An 18,624-nucleotide genomic window follows, 5' to 3' on the forward strand; every position below is an offset into this window, starting at 1 on the left:
TACATCCAAGGTGAGGTGCATTGAGTGTGTACCGATGTTCTAAGAGTGGATGCATATCTAGGGGTGGGAACTTGGACAGAGTGCTTGGGAAATACTTGGGTAGTGGTCAACATGGTTGAGATTGATGTAGACAGGGTCAAGGATCATTTGGTAAAATCAATAAAGCTACTTGTTTGCCGCAAAATATTGTGTTCGTAATCATGTTGAATTATTTGGTTGTGCAAGAAGAGATCATGATTGCATTAACAATTGTGTGTGCAGGTGTTGGGCTCGAATCTTTGGTTGAAGGCGTAGCCCAGATCGTCCCAACTTGGGGACATTGTTGGTGTCGTGCGGGATAAAGTCTAGCCATGTGACACTACACATAAGTTGAAGTGAGGTGGCACAACGGAAACCCCACCCCTAGACTCTTTAGCTTGTGTCGACATACATTTTCCTTTTCCATAAGTCAATAATGTTAATAAATAAAAGAAAAATAAACATATTAAAAACTATTGAATAGACATCAATTTATAGAATAATAATATCAATGATTGTCCAATGAATTGGAACTTCAATACACATTAAAGTTTTAAAAAACCATTAAGATTTAAAGGAAAAATATTTTTTTTCTAATATTGTTTACAAAGTTGAACATAATTAATGATATAATTTATAAACTAGTATTTCTACCCCTAATAGCTTGATTGCATAAATGCAAGTTTCATAAAAATATAATCCTAATGCTACTATTATACCTTTGAGGTATCTACAATGATTGCGAGCCATGACTAGAAAGCCATAAGAATTTTAATTTTAGACTGATTTAAAAATTCACTCTCAGAATATGCTAAAAATCAGACATTTATAGCATGAGCAAAAAATATTAATCAATATAGGTGGTTTTTAAATGGCATATTTTTCAATTTGTATAATTTTTCCCAAATTATCAAAAGCAAAACCAGATGTTGCATCTGCATGGATAGCATATTTGGGAGAGAAGTTTTTAAAAATAGTATTCATCCTTCTTCGAGCCTGTTGTGGTACCACTTCTAATCTAGTTTATTCGATTCACCATGATTTTGATTTTAAGAAGATGGATGTCAGTATCAAATAGTCTCGCCAATAAAGACGAGGAATATTTGATGCTGCTACCATTTGATGAGCGGGATGGGCGTAGCGAGCAAGATGGGCGTAGCGAGCAAGATGGGCGTAGCGAGCAGCAATTTTACAGATGGAGATAGCGTGAAATAGGAAGATAGTGTGGTGGAAGGTTGTGCGAGTGAGAGACAAAAGCGTTTGACATGCGTAGAGTGTAGGCCCCTCTTCTTCTGCACTTTCAAATAAAGAAGTAGGCAGTATGCAGTAGGGGATAAAAGGAGCAGATAAAACAAGCACATTACGTAGGCAGGATCACATTACATAGGTAGCACAGGTATCAAAGGGTTCTTCTCTCAAGGTAGGGCCGACAACAGCGGCAATCGGTGCAGGGGCAAATTTGGTTTGGTCGACAGTCTTGGCAACCAGTGGGCCCATTCACCCAGTGCTAAAGGCTTTGTTATTACTAGTGGGTCCATATTTGTGGGCTTCCAAAGGTAGATCTCAGGTACGCCTTTTCCCTTATTCTTACCTCTTACATTTTAGTGTACACCTATTTGGGCTTCCTTTATTATTGCTCCTGGCTTTGGTAAATTTACAACGGTAAAACAACATAAAGAATCTATATCAAGGCACCAATGTGCCCTCATGGAAGGAACAAATGAGGAAATCACAGAAACACCTGCAGAGAAGATACTTGTACAAGTATCATTGATTGATCAACCAAAGATAATAGAGTCACAGCTAGAACTTGGTGGGTCCACCTTGTAAAACACAAGATCTGTCACTAACAGGGTGGCAAAGAATCTGATAGTCAGGGCACCTGTAACAGCAGAACAACAAACTAATCTGGGAGAAGCTACGAAACACAATGACATCTCTAGTAACAATGGCTCGGTCCTAACATACGGGGATAGTTTAATGCACAGCAGCATCATCAAGTGGAATCAAGGGAGCTTCCTCATTCTTCCAGGACCCTCAGTCGGACACGCGAGTTCATTCAATCTTGGAGGGACAAATGGTAATTTACCCACAAACACTTTGAGCTTCTCACAAGCCAGTGGACCACCCACAGGAGGAAACTACACCTATGTGAATGCCAAGCAATATAAAAAAATAATTAGGCGGAGAAAGATACGAAAGTTTAAAAATGCAAAAAGAGGGAAGTTAGCAGCTTTACTTCCGAAACCGATTCCACATACCTCAGACAGCTCAAGGGAGGCAGAAATAAATATGAGGCTGACTAAAATCTCTGAAACAATTAAGCAGTTTGATAATATCAGAGATATTAACAGTAAAGAGAAGACAAATAATTCTCAGGTGATACACAGTGGAAGATGGGCTGCCAAATAATTACAGCCCCACAAGGACACCTATAACGTGGTATCCAAACATCTTTGTAAATGATTTGGTAGCTATGAAGGAGAGGGTGTGGGCACTTGAAGAGAGGAGCCAGATAGAAAGTATCACAATGAAAAGAGTTAATGAGGATAACTGGAAATTGACAGCGCAGGTCAAGTCACTTAGAGAACAAATTCAAAAATTGCAATTTAATATGGAAAAAGGAGAGTATGAATTAATATTGTTAAAGAAAGAAGTAGGAGAAAAGAGGACAGCAGCAAGTACTACGGGAGAAGGAGAGGCTACGGAAAGAGATAAAACTCCGCAAATGAAAAATATTCAAGATGTCATGGCCAATATGAAAATAAAAGAGAATCAACTCAGAGAACAAATTGAAGAAGTTAGATCATGGGCTAACATAGTAAAGGGACCAGCAAATACTCCTATTGACAACATAGAAAAGCAAGTTCGGAGACAGATTAGAGAGGAAAAAGAAAGAAATGAAAAAGCAGTAAATATTATCATCAAAGGACTACAAGACTATGGAGAACAGGAGAAAACAACAGATTTAGTTAAAGACTTCTTTAAAGACCAATTAGACTGGCACGGAACAACCATACAAGCACAAAGAATCGAAAAATGGATTAGAGGAGGCAAAGACAGACATGTTAGAGTGACAATGAGGAATACAGGAGATAAAAACAGCATTTTCAGCAAGAGGAAGTTTCTTAGAGGCACACACATATATCTTGATGATGACCTCACTGTAACTCAACAAGAAGAAAGGAGGAAGGAATGGGAAAAAGTGAAAACAGCGAGAGAAAACGGCAAGTGGGCATGGCTACAAAATGGCAAAGCCCAAATTAGCTACAACATCACACGCAATAAATAGGAACTTGGGCCCACCCAGGAACATTTAACTATAGTTAGTTGGAACTGTAGAGATTATCCTTGGAGAAGAGGACCTGGGTTAGGGCTGATAGCTAAAGATAATGACATCATTATGCTTACCGAAACACATGAGCATGATGGATGTAGGGTTCCAGATTTTGAAGGGTATAAGAAGGTATCACTGTGGAATGAGAAGATAGATAATGGTAAGGGGCATAGAGGCATCACCGTTCTAATAAAAGAAACTTGGAGCAAATTTGTAAACTTAGAGAAAGAAGATGTAAACAAGCAGTATATTTGGATTAAAATAACAAAGAATCAGATTACTACGAGGATGGTTGTCTATTACTTCGCCCCAAAAGGCTCAAAAATGTATAAAAAGCATAGATTGGATCGAGAAGACCCATTCGCTGCACTCAAAAAAGACATAGCAGCCTTTAGCTCTCTAGGGGAAATAATGATAATGGGGGATTTCAATGCTAGAACAGCAAACAACCAAACTCTCAATCTTAAGGAGAGCTACAGTGAAAGCAGAAACCCAGTTTGGCTTGAAGAAGAATGGGACACAAAAATGGGAAAGATCTTCGCAGGATAGCATGGGAAAGATTAATCATTTTGGTGTTGAATTACTAAGTTTATGCTGCCTATATAACATGGTCATATGTAATGGTTTGGAAAAGTGGCCTAAATCAGGTGGAATCACATGCAAAAGATGCAATGGACAAAGTGTTGTTGACTATGTAATATGCTCGCAAGAATATGTCGCAAAGATAATTAACTTTGAGATAGAGGACTGCCCCATGGAGCTAAAATCTAATCATAACCCCATTTTGATAAGGGTGGCCATTCACTTTAAAGATCAACATATTGTTCCAAAACCTTTACAAAAGAGGAAGAGGATTTCGATCGGCAAAGGTTTAATGACACAAAAAAACCATGCTACTTTCCAAAACTCTCTTTTGCGGCTATCTAGAGTTTCGAGAAACCATCCCGAGTCTGATAAACAACATTTCATGGACAAGGATAATCTTGTTCTTACTATCATTAAAGCACTGGAGGAGTGTAAAAGATCTAAGGCCACAAGAGAAGCCAAGAACACTTTTCTAGCTAATCCGTGGTTTGATGAAGAATGCAAAATAGCAAAAAGAAATTGGAAAAAGAACATAAATAAAGAAAGTAGAAAAGAGTATGATCAGCTGATTAAAAAGAAGAAATGAGAGTATGTAAATAAGAGAAGAATCGAGTTGATTAATCTTGGTAAAAACAACCCCAGAAAGTTTTGGAAAGAACTTCAGCAGAGAAAAACCTTAGATAGAGAACAACATAACAGGAACCAAATGGCTGGAATATGCCAAGACTCTCTACGAGTGTGATCTAGGAGAACGTAGAACCATGGAAACAAAGACTACATGGGAGTTATTCAGCGAAAAGGATGTTATCCAAAGCATAAGGAGGTTAGCTACCGGTAAAGAGCAAGATATAGATGGGCTTCAAGCTGAATACTTAAAATGGGGTATTGAAACCCTCACACCACACATCACTAAAATTTTCAACAGTGTCAATAGAGAAGGTTTCCCTGTAAAATGGACAAGTGCGGTGATCCCACTCCACAAAAGTGGAGATATAAATAATCCTTTTAATTACCGAACCATCATGATCAATCCACTTTTTGGCAAGTTATTTGGTAGCTTGGTAGAACAAAAAATCAACAACTGGGCTGAAACAGAAGGCAAACGTGCAATAGGGCAAGCAAGCTTTAGACCGAAGCACTCTACTATAGATCATGGCATCACTCTTAGATACTTGATTGAGAAAGTTTGAGACACTCCAGGGAACGAGGCTTTTTGTTGTTTCGTGGACTTTAAAAAAGCATTTGACACAGTGCCACGTAATAAATTATGGGATAGAATGGAAGAGTTGGAAGTTCCTAAAGAACTTAAGTCAACAGTTTACAAATTATAGGAGCAGGTCAAAGCTAAAATCAGAATGACAGAAGGGCTATCAGAAAATTTTGACAGCAACATTGGGTTAAGCAAGGGTGTCCGCTATCTCCAACATTATTCGGGCTCTATATTGACAAGTTAGAAGAGTGGATAAACAAGACCAATGGTGAGGGGGTGCAGCTAGCCCACTTTGTGATAAGATTGCTCTTATATGCAAATGATCTCATAATTCTTACTAGAACAGCTAAAGGTTTGAAAGAGCACTTGACATAACTAGAAAATTTTTGTCATGAAGTAGGAATGCAAGTTAACACTAGTAAAACCAAAATTATGATCTTCTCGCTGAAGAAGAATAGGGGCATACAAGATGAGTTTCTATTGAAAAATAGCCCATTTGAGATTGTGGAAGAGTACAAATACTTGGGCATCGATTTTCATAACAAACTCAATTGGGATACTTGCAGATCAAAAAGGATCCAAGGGGGCTGGAAGGCGTTATACTCTTTACAAAACAAGTGCAGGAATGCAGAATTATGGGATTGGACGACCATGAAAACTCTTTTTGGTTTGCTGGTCACTCCGGTTATTTTATACAAATGTGAAGTGTGGGGAGGTAGTATGTCCGAACAGAAATGGCAGCGAGTAGAAAGAATTCAAAAACACTTCATCACATGCAATCTTAAAGTCAAGACCACAGTTCCCTATGAGATACTTTTGGCGGAGATGGGTTCCTATCCATTAGAAGCCGTTGCTTTGGTCCGAATGATAAGCTACTTAAAGAAAACCCAAGGTCTGGAAACACATCGTTGGCCCAAGTTGATCATAGAGGAAAAACTTGTGAGGCGGAAAAGCACATGGATGAAGCAAAATGATAAATGGATGCGAAAATGGGATATCAACATCCAAACTTGTCCGAATAACATTACAGAAATAAAAAAGTTTGTCAATGAAAAATTTCACAATATTCTGTGGACAAGACGCATAGGGCGGAAAAAATCCTATTACATTAAAGAATTTAATCCCACTTATAGTCATGATGAAAAGGCCTATATAAGAGTACCTATTAACTGGAAAGCAAAAATGTTGATGGCACAACTTAGAACTAGTTCACATCAGCTGCGATGTGAAACTGGTCGGTGGCAAGTTCTAAAGGAAGAGTGGGCAGACAAAACATGTTTATTTTGTAATATGGGAATAGTTGAGACAGAGCAACACTTTGTCAAGGACTGCCTGGCTTACAATGACATCAGATCTGGTTATACAAAAATACTGCAGAACAAGGACTTCAACTATTTATTCGAGGAAGATCAAGTGAAGAGAGCAGCGGATTTGATTACCAAACTTCAGAGAAGGAGAGACAAGTTATCCAAAACTTTACAACTGACTAGTTCCGCTCCTGACTCGAGAGGGTGATCGCATGGGTCCCATAGACTACTTTAGTCTCATGGACGTCATTAAAATCTATCATATCATATCATATCAAAAGCGGAGCATATTTAGAGAGTCACAACTTTACACCTGAGTAAAGCATTTCGAAAGACAGTTTCAACACGCAATTTTCTCTTCTTTTCACTCCCTTGTTGAAAACAAAATCTGAGAAGTGCAAACTTGTATTTTTAACTTAGGCATGATTTCCTTCAGAACTGCCTCTTTAATTTGCAGACCGGACATTGCTTATTAGGAATACAGATTAAACAGAAAGTGCGGTGCCTGCCTCAACCTTTTCCATAGCACTTGAAACTTAGTCTTAATGAAATCATAGCCCTCCTATAGATGCATTACCACTTGTTATCGCTTGGATTATCATTTCTTAAGCGCGTATATTACTCTTCAAGTGACGTTCATTTACAAGTGTCTTTGAAACCATCACCCGTCCACAAGATGATTCCTTATATCAATTCCATTGCCACTTGTTTACCCTCACACAATTATCTGAGCTCAATTTCATACTTGTTGGAGAGCCCTTATCCCCTTTAAAGGAATGCGCATAAGAGTTTTATATTTCCTTTTAAAGACCACTGCATTGTCTTGCAGCTCTAAGTTGTAGCCACCATCCAGAATCAATGCATCTTACACTTGAACCATGTGTGACATGAAAAATCTACAAAGATTGTTCATTGGAGTCTAGATCTAGACACAATGTCCTTACCACTCGACCAGCAATGAGTTAAGATTTGACAAGAGAATGAATGGCAGTTCAACTCCAAAAGCACGTGTATCAAGTAGTAATAACTTTTAATTTCAGATTGGGTACAACAATTAAAACCAATCATCATTATAAATAATAATTATATTGCAGTCTCTAATCATTCATGCTTTTCAGAATCTGTGGTCGAGATGTGTTTACATCACTTCCAATATGGTAATTTTGTAAAAGATTTTGCAAGATACTCTTTACAACCAACCACCAGCTGGCAAAGCAAAAATAAAATTCCCCATTGGATAAACATTTCGTGACCAAAGTAAAATTGGCTGGAATATCTGACACTATTTTCACCCATGCAGAGGATGGCGTTCAAGCTTCACATGGATCATCCTATGCCTAAAATTGAGTAATAAACTGATTTGTAATGGGTTTTCTGTATTGGCCTCAACAACTGTGATATGATTATCCTCTCTCTGCAATTAACTTTGTCTAATACAAAACTAAAAATCAAAAAGTAAATGAAAGTTCTTGCCCTCAACTTAATTTCCTTAGTAAAAGGATCAATCATAACCGCACATGGTATAAACAAGTGCATGTGTAAATGCACACGCGCACGCACACACACATGGAGTTCTAGTTGAGATTCTAGCAAAGATGAGACTAAACAATTGTAGTATAATAAAGTACAGGCATGAAATAAATGAGTCTTAGCATGTAGAAGGCTTTGAGTTTTTAAATGACATGTTAAGGCATTCAAAAACTCTATCCATCTGTTCTGTAGCTATAAGTGACATCAAGGTTTGATTGCAAGAGACTTGGATATTGGCAACTAAAAAACATTTTTGAAGGAACAAGTGTATATTGTTTAATCTATAACATGTTGATTACTTCCAAAAGCTGATTAGCATATATGATAAACCATAGAATAACTCAAATAGGATGTTGGAAATTTAGCAGCCTCTGCAGAACAGGATGGCCAGATATTAAGCACTATAAAACTGTTACCAAAATACCTACAATACATAGGAATAACTTATGGGTTTAAATGGCATCCCTTCAGCAAGAAAAGTGCAAAGAATGAATTTTCAGAAAAAAACAATTGTACACAAACAAAATTATCCAAAATTATGAATGGACAAAGTAACATTATACAAATCGCATTCATTCATTTATAATATTTGCTACAATAAAGGTTGGAACAATGATACCAAAGCCTCCACTCTTATTAACTTCTCTATCACCACTTCAAACCCCAGAGCTCTGGCTTGATCTGCCCTCTCACACAACTGTAAAACATCTTGAAAATCAATTCTGCCAATCAGGGTCATGTACAAGTGTTAAGATCCTCATAAAGCTAAACTGCAACCTTTTGGTATGATGATCAAAGTTCAAAATTTGCCAAGAGTGTGGCCTGTAGTGCCTGCTGCAAATAATGTTCATGCATACTCAAATATCAAGACACACTTGACTTGGAGAAATGAACTTCCCTATTTATTAAAACTGGAAAATGTTATTATAGTTATCTAATTAAATAGAATTCAACAGCCACCCAATAATGTGAAACAAGGCTACTTCAAATACAAAATGAATATTAAACGAATTTGACCATAATCCTTCCTTACCCCCATGTAAAAGCTTGTGCAAATTAAAAATTTCTCCTTGTCGCCCATTAAGATCTCTTCTCATTGTATTGCAGAGTGTTAGCTGCTTCAGTAACTTCTCCAGAGATGATGTTAGAACGTGTTCTGGATTTTGCAATGCAGGATTAGTTGATAAAACCATAGCATTTACTGCATCTGCAACTGCTTCTCTTTGAGTCAAGCTGAGGAGGTAACCCAAGTCAGATGTTTTTGGATCTTCATATGCAAGCAAAGCAACAGCATCCTATGCCAAAATAAAAGCCACCAATCAGAGGCCACAACAAATCTAAAGATTGTGTAGATAAGAGTATGAATGAAGCAGCTCACAAATGTGATATGAAACTCAACAAGATAATATCCTGAGAATCTAGTCAGAGTGCATCAATGCTAGAAAAATAAATAATCTAAAGAGATAACAACAAATGAAGTTTCCTATACCAAGTATTTTCTGCTAGTTTCATGCATATCCACAAAATAACTTCATAATTACTGCAATATAGTAGTTGTTTGGTCAAACCAATTTCAATTAATGCAAGCTAGAGGAACAACAGTAGTCGTCTTGATGACAAGTTCAAAAAGATACATTGATAACTCATGGAAAATATGACATGAAATAGTTACAGGCCTGATGCAATTGACTATATCACATAAGCTTAAGTGAAATAGCAGAGTTCAACCCAAGAAAATGGTAAGTCAAAGCACTGAACAATCACCTTGAGAAAATCTTCAAGGGTTGCAACTCCATAAAATCTTTGCAACTCCAAGCGAGCATAATTTATCGCTGCTTCTGACCGTCTTTCCTGAATATATAAAAAACCAAGTCAAGCTTTCTTAACATTCAAATCCTTGATCACACTCCTCTTAATCTTCCAATACAATGGCTAAATGACCAGCAATAAGCTCAAAGGTTTCAGGCAACTACCCGTATGCAATCAAAATCTAAGTTTGAAAAGTCTGGCCACATGAACTTTTGAAGAGAAATTATAGGCCCTTATGGTAACTACTGTAACCAATGTATGTGTTTCAACTATTTTGCAGCAATACTAATTACTCCATCACAAAGGTATAACAACATCAATGAAGAAATATGAAATAATGACTAATAAACAAAACAGACAACCAGAAAGTATATAAACTTCTTTAATCCAACAAAGTTCTCATTAATGCACACAGAAAATGCACTGCTGAGAAAAAGCAAACACAGCTAAAGGAAAGTTGAAATTCCATAGGCTTGTCATTCTTAATGGTTGGGGTAGAAAACCAAGAAAAACCAGCCTATCACGAAAAGCACCTTGTGTGTATGTTACTTGCATAAGATATTCAATTATATAACAAATATTATCAATATTTGTTTTGCCTTGATTTAGTTGAAGACAATCTGAAAGCGATGCCTGATCATTGCCAAACCTTCTCCCTTGCACAAGTGATGGTTGCACATTAGTTTTCTTTCGTTCCTTGCAATTTCTACAAGAAAATGATGCAGCATAGATGAATAACCAGCTTGACTACAATTCACAAACACAATTTGCATGCCGACTGAAACAAAGACAATTTCTATTCCATTTAAATTATCAAAATATTTCTTGAAAGGCTTACAAACATGCTGAAACAAGCAGTAAATGGGCAGTATGCCCTCAATTCTGAGTCTGCAAGTCTGGGTTTCCTCTTTCTACACGAAACCACATTTTCTCCTCTTCACTTCAATTTGATCTCCATTCTTGCTAGTCTCTCCCTTGTCCTTCTTGGCTCAAATAGCCTGCTTTTATATCCATGTGCCCACCCCTGCCCTTCTCTTTATCTTCCTGCAGGTTTGTCATATTTTTTAAGCATGCCCTCAACAAATATGCCCTGTTGTATTTCTGCAGCTACTGTTATTGTTCTTGCAAGGTTTCATTTTCTAATTTTCTTGGCCATTATCACCCTCGATCATTGAAACCTAAACATTAACTTTCCAGGTGGATTTGGCTTCCTGCCAAGACCATTTAAACAAAGACTTTCTGAGTTCAAATCTCACATTTTGTTTAATTCCACAGCTCTTGCCATGTCGTCCTAGACAAAACCACTGAGGTCCATTTATTTTTGCAGAGTAAGTGGCAGAAGACTTCCAACCACCATAATGCAAATGTCATGTTTAAACTTTAAAGAAAGTCCTTCAGGAAAATCTCTACCATGCCATTTAAACATTGTTGTGCAACAACTATAAGATCTTATGTAGCAACTAGATGTTACTGCACAATAACTAGGAACGGTTGCACATAAACTAAGAAATATTGCACTACTGCTGAAAGTCAATATGTAGCGATGTTACTCAGGGATGTCTTTTCACCCCTAAATCCCAGGTTTCGGAAATGATCACAGTTTCAGGGACAGGGGGGACGTCTTAGGATGTTTCCAATCCCTCCCTGACCAGCTCAGAAAGCTGGAAACTTCAGAAACTGTCAAAAAAATAAACCAACTTTTAATTAAAATTTCTAAAAACTGTAACCCATTGGCAGGCACCAGCAGTCATATAACATAATTATATAATAAAATATACAATGGGAAAGATACAGGATTTACCATAAAGTACATTTATCACATTATTTTATTTTTTTCAATGTTCATTGTCTCAGCAGACGACTGCAGGAAGAAGGAATGTGGACAGATTACAGTACACTTCACAATGGTACTCTATACTATATAATGAAAAAGTATATCAGAATTTTTGACACAAAAGAACTATTATTAAAAATGCAGTGAGTGTAATACAATGTTATGTAATTCTGAAATTCATGAATATCTTTGAAAATTCAAAGTTCTCATATATATCAAGGTTTCTGGGAGACTGGCAGGCTTGGAGGTCACCGGTACTGGTACTAGTGCCGGTATGACTATTTTTCAAAAATAGGAGACAGGTGTACTTGGAAATGGCAAACTTGTTTTTAATAGTTTAAAGAGTCTAATAGTAAATACAAAATAGTAAAACTGTAAAACTAAAAGACATAAGTAAATACTAATAGTAATGTCACATTAATATAGAATCAAATAGTGCAAAATTCGCATAATCACATTACTGTATGTCATAGTCATATGTGACTTTTGAATATTTCATATGATCATCACTATGTTCCCCCAAGATTCTGGGACGGGGAAGGCAGGGGACAGCTATATATATATATATATAGAGAGAGAGAGAGAGAGAGAGAGATTTTAAAATATACACTGAAATTTGCAAATATACATGTCATTCATATGAAACTAAGCACAAAGCATGTCATTTAAAAATTATAGAACTTTAACATATACCATTTGAATGCAAACTAGGAAATAATAACCGATTTCAATATCAATTGTCAATATGTATATCAATATGTGAACAAAAATATTTAAATATAAGTTTAGCAATGAACAATATCATAAAAATCTGAAAATCTAAATATGTCCAAAGGCTAGAGGGCTGTCATAAAGTTTCATCATCATGTTCAAATTCTTTTTTTTTGCTTTACAAAAATCAGGGACAGTCATCTGTCCCCAGTATAGTTGGGGGACGTCTGGAAGTCCCCTTTCCATAACAAGGACGGCTTGCTGTCCCCCTTTTTCCTCCCAGACGCCCCCAAGTATGGGACATCTCCACGTCCTGAGGATGTCCCAGTCTCAAAAATCTTGGCTTTTTGGGCAGGGACGTGTTCCCCAGGTACATAAGATCATCATCATATCAGATTAATAGTCACAGGGATCACCATTACACACTCAAATTTTAAATTCAAAAAAATATAGTTTGATGCTAAATCACTGATATGCAAACAAAAATGTAAATACTCTAAACAAAAATCAGAAATCTATCTAGAATCTAGTATGATGATGATACTATCTACTCCACAAGGTGGTGATCATCCATCCCAAGGTCTTCAGTTATCATACTCTCCAACAAAATCATAACTCTCCATGTTGGACTGTATGTTATTATCAACATAAAATTATAAATATTTCTAATTATTGCTGGTCAGGTTGGATTCTGGGATAAAAATAAATAAAAATTATAAGTGTTTCTAATGTTTTTCAAATTATTAAATAAAATATTAAGATGATTTAAAAATCATTTAAATTGTCATTACTTTTGACTTTTGCATTAAAAACATCAAAACAAGAACCAAAATATATAAACTAATTTAATATTAGATTTACATTTACTTTTTTAGTGGAAGACTCTGGGGATGTTAAGTTTGTAACAATGATAATCTACAGGTCTGAGTGTGCAGACCACACCTAATCTTCTCCTTCTTAAATATCATATGAATGGCATTAAATATATACCAATATACCTCTTGTGATAGGCGGCGACTTCTTAAAGGATTGTTTGATATTTAATGTGAATCTAAAACATTGTGTTAGTTGCTGATTAATTATTAATCATCTCGCAAATCGCTGATTTCTGGGAGAGGGTTTATGCCAACTTAGAAAGGGACATGCCCTTTAGTCATGATATTTAGAAGGGTATTATTGTAGTTTGAAGGACACACAAATACATCAAGTCTACTCCCTCAAGCAATAATACCCAGTCGATTTATTACAGAGATAAAACAACTTTCAGTTCAAGATAAAAGCAAACAACTCCTTCATAATTCAGTTTATAAAGAAGTTCATTTTCAACAATCAAGAATAGATTACAAGTCTGATATATAGGTACAGAATTTGCAGAAATTTTGCATGGTATCAAAGCTCTGGTAGTCGAACCTAGGCTCTGCAAAATTCAGTAATCAAACTTTATATATATCTAGTAACTATCTCCTATTTTCAATGGCATACAGAATCAGACCCGAGGACAGGTTTGATGGGAAAGAACACTTTGATGCCTAGAAATTCAGAATCATGATGGTTCTTGAAGAGAATGATGTAAAACAATTTGTTGATAAAGCATCCAAACAACCTCTAGTTGAACTTCATAAATCTATCTAGAGCAAAGGAAATAGGAAAACAATTCACATCATATTAGATGGAGTAAAAAATGATACCATATCCATGCTTAAAAAACATCAGACAACATTTGATATGATGAATGCATTACTAAATGCATGAGGTCAATAATGCAACTAGGGTTTTTGCACTAAAAGGGCAACTAAATCACATTCAAATAAAGAAAGGAGAATCAATGAATTCTTACTTCCTAAGTGTTGCAAGCATTAGAGATGAACTATCAAGTGTAGGAACCATTATTAGTGACACGGAACTAACACTAATGGTGATAGATGGATTACCAGACTCATGGGAAACATAAGTGTTAGAGATAAACTCCCTGACTTCAATAGACATAGGGGGGATTGTCTTCAAGAAGAATTCAAAAAATTAAAAAAAGGAGGGAAACTGAAAACAAAAGATGAAGAACTTCATGTTCTTAATACAAACTAATATAAGGGCAAGAAAAAGGATTTCAAGAAGAAAAAGGGAAATCAAAAGAATGGGAAACCCAAGATAGATATATCCAAGATAAAATGTTTCAGATGTGAAAAGTTTGGAAATTACAGATCTAATTGCCCTGAGAATTCTAAACAGCAAGCAAACTGTACAAATGTTACTAGGGAAGAAGATAACTGTGATCCCGAGAATCATGTACTGTATTCGTCACTATCAAATGAAATCTCAAGTAAAGCATGGGTAATTGATAATTGATGGGTAAAGCAAATATCAGGTCTTGTATTTACTAAGTACAAAAGAGACCCAATCATCTGTCTGTAGAGAGTAGAATCTATGGAAGGTGATTCTACAACTGCTTCTTTAAGTTTATGTAGATTAGTCTCCATTGGAGAAGACATACACTTGCAATTCCACATTCCAAATCTCTTCAAAATGTCTGATGTATACTTCCCTTGATTAAGTATGATAATGTCAGAATTCTGCCATACTTCCAATCCTAGAAAGTAATGGAGTCCAAGTCTTTCATGTCAAATTCTCTAATTAGATCTTTCTTGCATTGATCTATAAGATGATCATCACATGTTATTAAGAAATCATCAACATACAATATCAAAATTACCATATCATCTTTATCTCTTTTTATAATATAAATTTGGATTGGCTTCATTCTTGGAGAATCCTAAGCCAGTGAGATACTTATCAATTCTTTCATACCAAGCCCTTGGAGCCTGTTTAAGCCCATAGAGAGCTTTCTTGAGCCTGCAAACAAAAAGTTAGGATCATGAGTTTCAAATCCTTCAAGTTGCTCTAGATATACTTCTTCTATAATCTTTCCATTTAGGAATGTTGTTTTTACATCCATCTGATGTACTTTCCATCCCTTAAATCAATTAATATAACTATGTATAAATTCTTCTTCATATTAAACAAAGGGAGGTATAAACAATTATAGCAGGTAAGGTTTCACAATATATATTGAACCTCAAATAATAGTGATAACAACAAATATAGATAGTCGGTTCAATACACAAATTAATGGTGTGTCAATATAACTTATTTAAAAACTCCTCTGAAATGATTCATTGAAAGGAATGATATCAAGATTACCTAAGCTTTGGATAGCTAACTAAATTAGAAAATGCTAGTCCCTTGGAAAAGTTTGACTCTTGTTTGTGTATGTAGGTAGATACACAAAGATAACTGGAGGGGGTGAATTATGTAATTAAAACATCTCTCAATATCTTTATTAATTCTTAAACATATAAACAATAGATGCAACAACCATAGAAAGACAACCATACACAGTAACACCAAATATGTTAACTAGCAAAACCCTTGATCAGAGGGAAAACTCCAATTAGAATGATGCCCACAAGATGATGTACTAATATAAAAGTTCCTTGTGAAAGGATAAATCTTGTTAGGAGTCAATGAAATACAATCAATACATATGAGTCTATGTTAGGAGACTTTGAATGCCTGTCAGGAGATTCCAACCCTATTAGTAACTGTTCCAACCTTGTTAGGAGTTGAAAGGAGGACAACTGAATTCACTATCCAAATAGCCTTAGAAAGAGTCTTCACTAGACAATCTTTTGGATAAGCATATCCAAGATTTTGAACTAGTTAAACAGAAAATCCTTTGCCAATACAATTCCTTTGAAGCTTGCAATATATCCTCAACATCAATCTCTGCTCTGATCATAGCAGAATTCGCATTCAAGTTTGCGTACAGTAACTCTTTGATCTCACTGATGATTTACCAAAAGGAAATGACATTTCCATTATACCAAGTCTTAATAAGTGATTGAGTTGGCCTTCAGGCTTTCTCAATTTACAATAAATAACATAGGTCATCTATAAGATATGAAAATACACATTACATTACAATTATACTCTTCCCATAAAGATTTAGCTACAAGACAACATCCTTGCAAACATTCACTAAAGACTTCATAAGTCAGCTCAAACTACATATTTGATTTCACCATTTGGAACATAGCATCTTCAACGTGTTTCTGATCTTCCTCTAAGCTCATTCAACCATATTACATCTATGTTAAAAGGTATAATCAATTTACTAGCAACCGCTCTCCAGAAACTCTCTCTAAAAGCTACCTCTAGAAAACATCGCATAACTCTAACATATCTTCATATTTCTTTACTCACACTTCTCTATAGAATTCTCACACAATATGGAATATAATCCCAACTGTGCATAACTGAACTTGTTAACTGTTGACCATGCCAAACAATTCTTTCTTCTACAACTCCAATAATCTTCACAGAATAAGGTATATGTTGATATCAATGACACACTGTCATGAATGCAACACATAAGCTTTGAATCAAGTCTCTAGCAATGCTATAATACTCCCCCACAAAAATACCATCAACATTTATGCTAACAATCTCTCCCTTAAGCATTGATGGCAACATAGATGAAAAAAATCTAAGTACCATAAATACCAAATATGTTTCTTCCTCATCTGCCTCTACTCCCTCATTCATGCTACTTATCAATGAAGTCATATATCTCAAACTTAGACAAGTTGTAAAGAGTTTTTCATGTTAAAATCACAACCATACAGCACAAGGAAGGAGTTAAACTCCCTCATACATAAACATCACTGCTTTCTCCCCCATTGATATCAATCAATGTGTACTTCTCTCAATAATGTTTGTCATGTACTAATCTCTCCCCCATTGACATAAAGGTATCATTATGTCAACTTTCGAAGTTCAATCATTCCCAAAAACAATCTATTCAAGCTCAGGTGTCCAAAAGCATTGTTAAATGTTGGTACCAAGAATCCTTAATGACTCAACTCAAACAAAGATACTCCCCCAATAGAAGCATCGAGCATCCAATCCAAATAAAAGATATAGTGCTCTACTACCAATTGGACTGATGCAATCTTTGCATCAACCACTCTGAAGTAAGTTGGGGCATAACCCCAAGCATACCTCTCAAGTACTCAAAAGTGTCCTTAGCCAAAGGTTTTGTGAATATATTTGTTATCTGCTCTTTTGTGCTAACATATTCCAATCTGATCTCCTTTTCTTTAAATTTTTCTCTCAAAAAGTGATACTTAATAGATATGTGCTTTGCTTTTTAATGTAAAACTAGATTTTTTGACATACTTACAGTACTTGTGTTATCACAGTGTATGATAACAGGCTTAGTGAACTCCTTCCCAATATCTTCCAACATCTACTTTATTGAAATTATTTGATTACATTTATTTGTTGCAGCTACATGCTATGCTTTTGTTGCACTTTGTGAAATACAATCATGTTTTTTGCTCAACCAAGAACCAATCTTCATCCCAAGGAGAATGCTCCACCACTAGTGCTCTTTTTGTTATCTGCGCTACTTGCCCAATCAACACCAATGTACGCACACAATGTGAAGTCTTGTGACATGTTGTACCATAAACCATCCTCAGGTGTCCCTTTTAAATATATGAAAATTATTTTTACTGCTACAAGATGTGCCTCTTTAGGGTCTACCTGAAATCTTACCACAATTCCAACTGCATTATCTATATCAAGGCTAGTATATGTTTAGTATTGTAGCCCACCAATCATAGATCTTTACTTTGTTTCCTCTGTACTAGGGGTTTCATCTTTGCTAGATAACTTACGACTACTTACCATAGTTGTTCCAACAAGTTTACAAATCTCCAAACCAAATTACAAGTCTCCATGATACTTAGCTTGTGATATGAAAATGCCATCATTGTTTTGTACAATTTCCAATCCCATAAAGTATTTCATTTCTCCAATCATATTCATTTGAAAATCCTTCTTCATTTCTTCAGAAAATGTTTTGCTAGCTTCATCATTGCCTCCAAAATAATGTCATCCAGAAATACTACAACAATTAGCAAACATCATCATTCTTTCTCAAATATAGATTACTGTCAACATTACCTTACACAAATCCTAAATTTGTCAAGTGTTTATCCAATCTTGCATACCAAGCTCTAGGTACTTGTTTCAATCCATTTGATGTCTTCTTTAATTTGCAAACCATATCCTCTTCATCTGTCAAAGGAAAACCATCAGGGTGTTCAATGTACCTCTTCTTCAAGTTTTCCATTTAGAAAAGTTGATTTGACATCTATTTGATAAACTTTGAAGTCCTTGTTAGCTACATATGCCAAAAACATTCTCACTACCTCTAGTCTAG

At 35.7% G+C, this 18,624-nt stretch overlaps 1 protein-coding gene across 9 annotated transcripts in view; it reads right to left on the reverse strand.

Annotated features, from left to right (window-relative positions):
* Nucleotides 1-8,282: 8,282 nt before the first annotated feature.
* Nucleotides 8,283-18,624, reverse strand: part of LOC149570238 (ran-binding protein M homolog) — a 249,221-nt gene continuing 238,879 nt past the window's right edge. For 3 of the 9 annotated variants that reach the window (XM_089822867.1, XM_089822868.1, XM_089822866.1), the window contains exons 10-12: nt 9,752-9,838; nt 9,021-9,282; nt 8,283-8,709 (exon numbers count right to left, since the gene is read on the reverse strand). In XM_089822867.1, the coding sequence (XP_089678993.1) occupies nt 8,636-8,709; nt 9,021-9,282; nt 9,752-9,838 (423 nt within the window). In that variant the 3' untranslated portion in view covers nt 8,283-8,635. Of the gene's footprint in view, nt 8,822-9,020; nt 9,283-9,751; nt 9,839-18,624 lie in introns of all 9 variants that reach the window. The other 6 variants (XM_089822874.1, XM_089822875.1, XM_089822870.1 and 3 more) reach the window with 2 other exon arrangements.

Source organism: Cupressus sempervirens, chromosome 3 (genome assembly GCF_028749045.1).
Source record: "Cupressus sempervirens isolate cs-2001-9-10 chromosome 3, ASM2874904v1, whole genome shotgun sequence".
NCBI classification, from domain to species: Eukaryota; Viridiplantae; Streptophyta; class Pinopsida; order Cupressales; family Cupressaceae; genus Cupressus; species Cupressus sempervirens.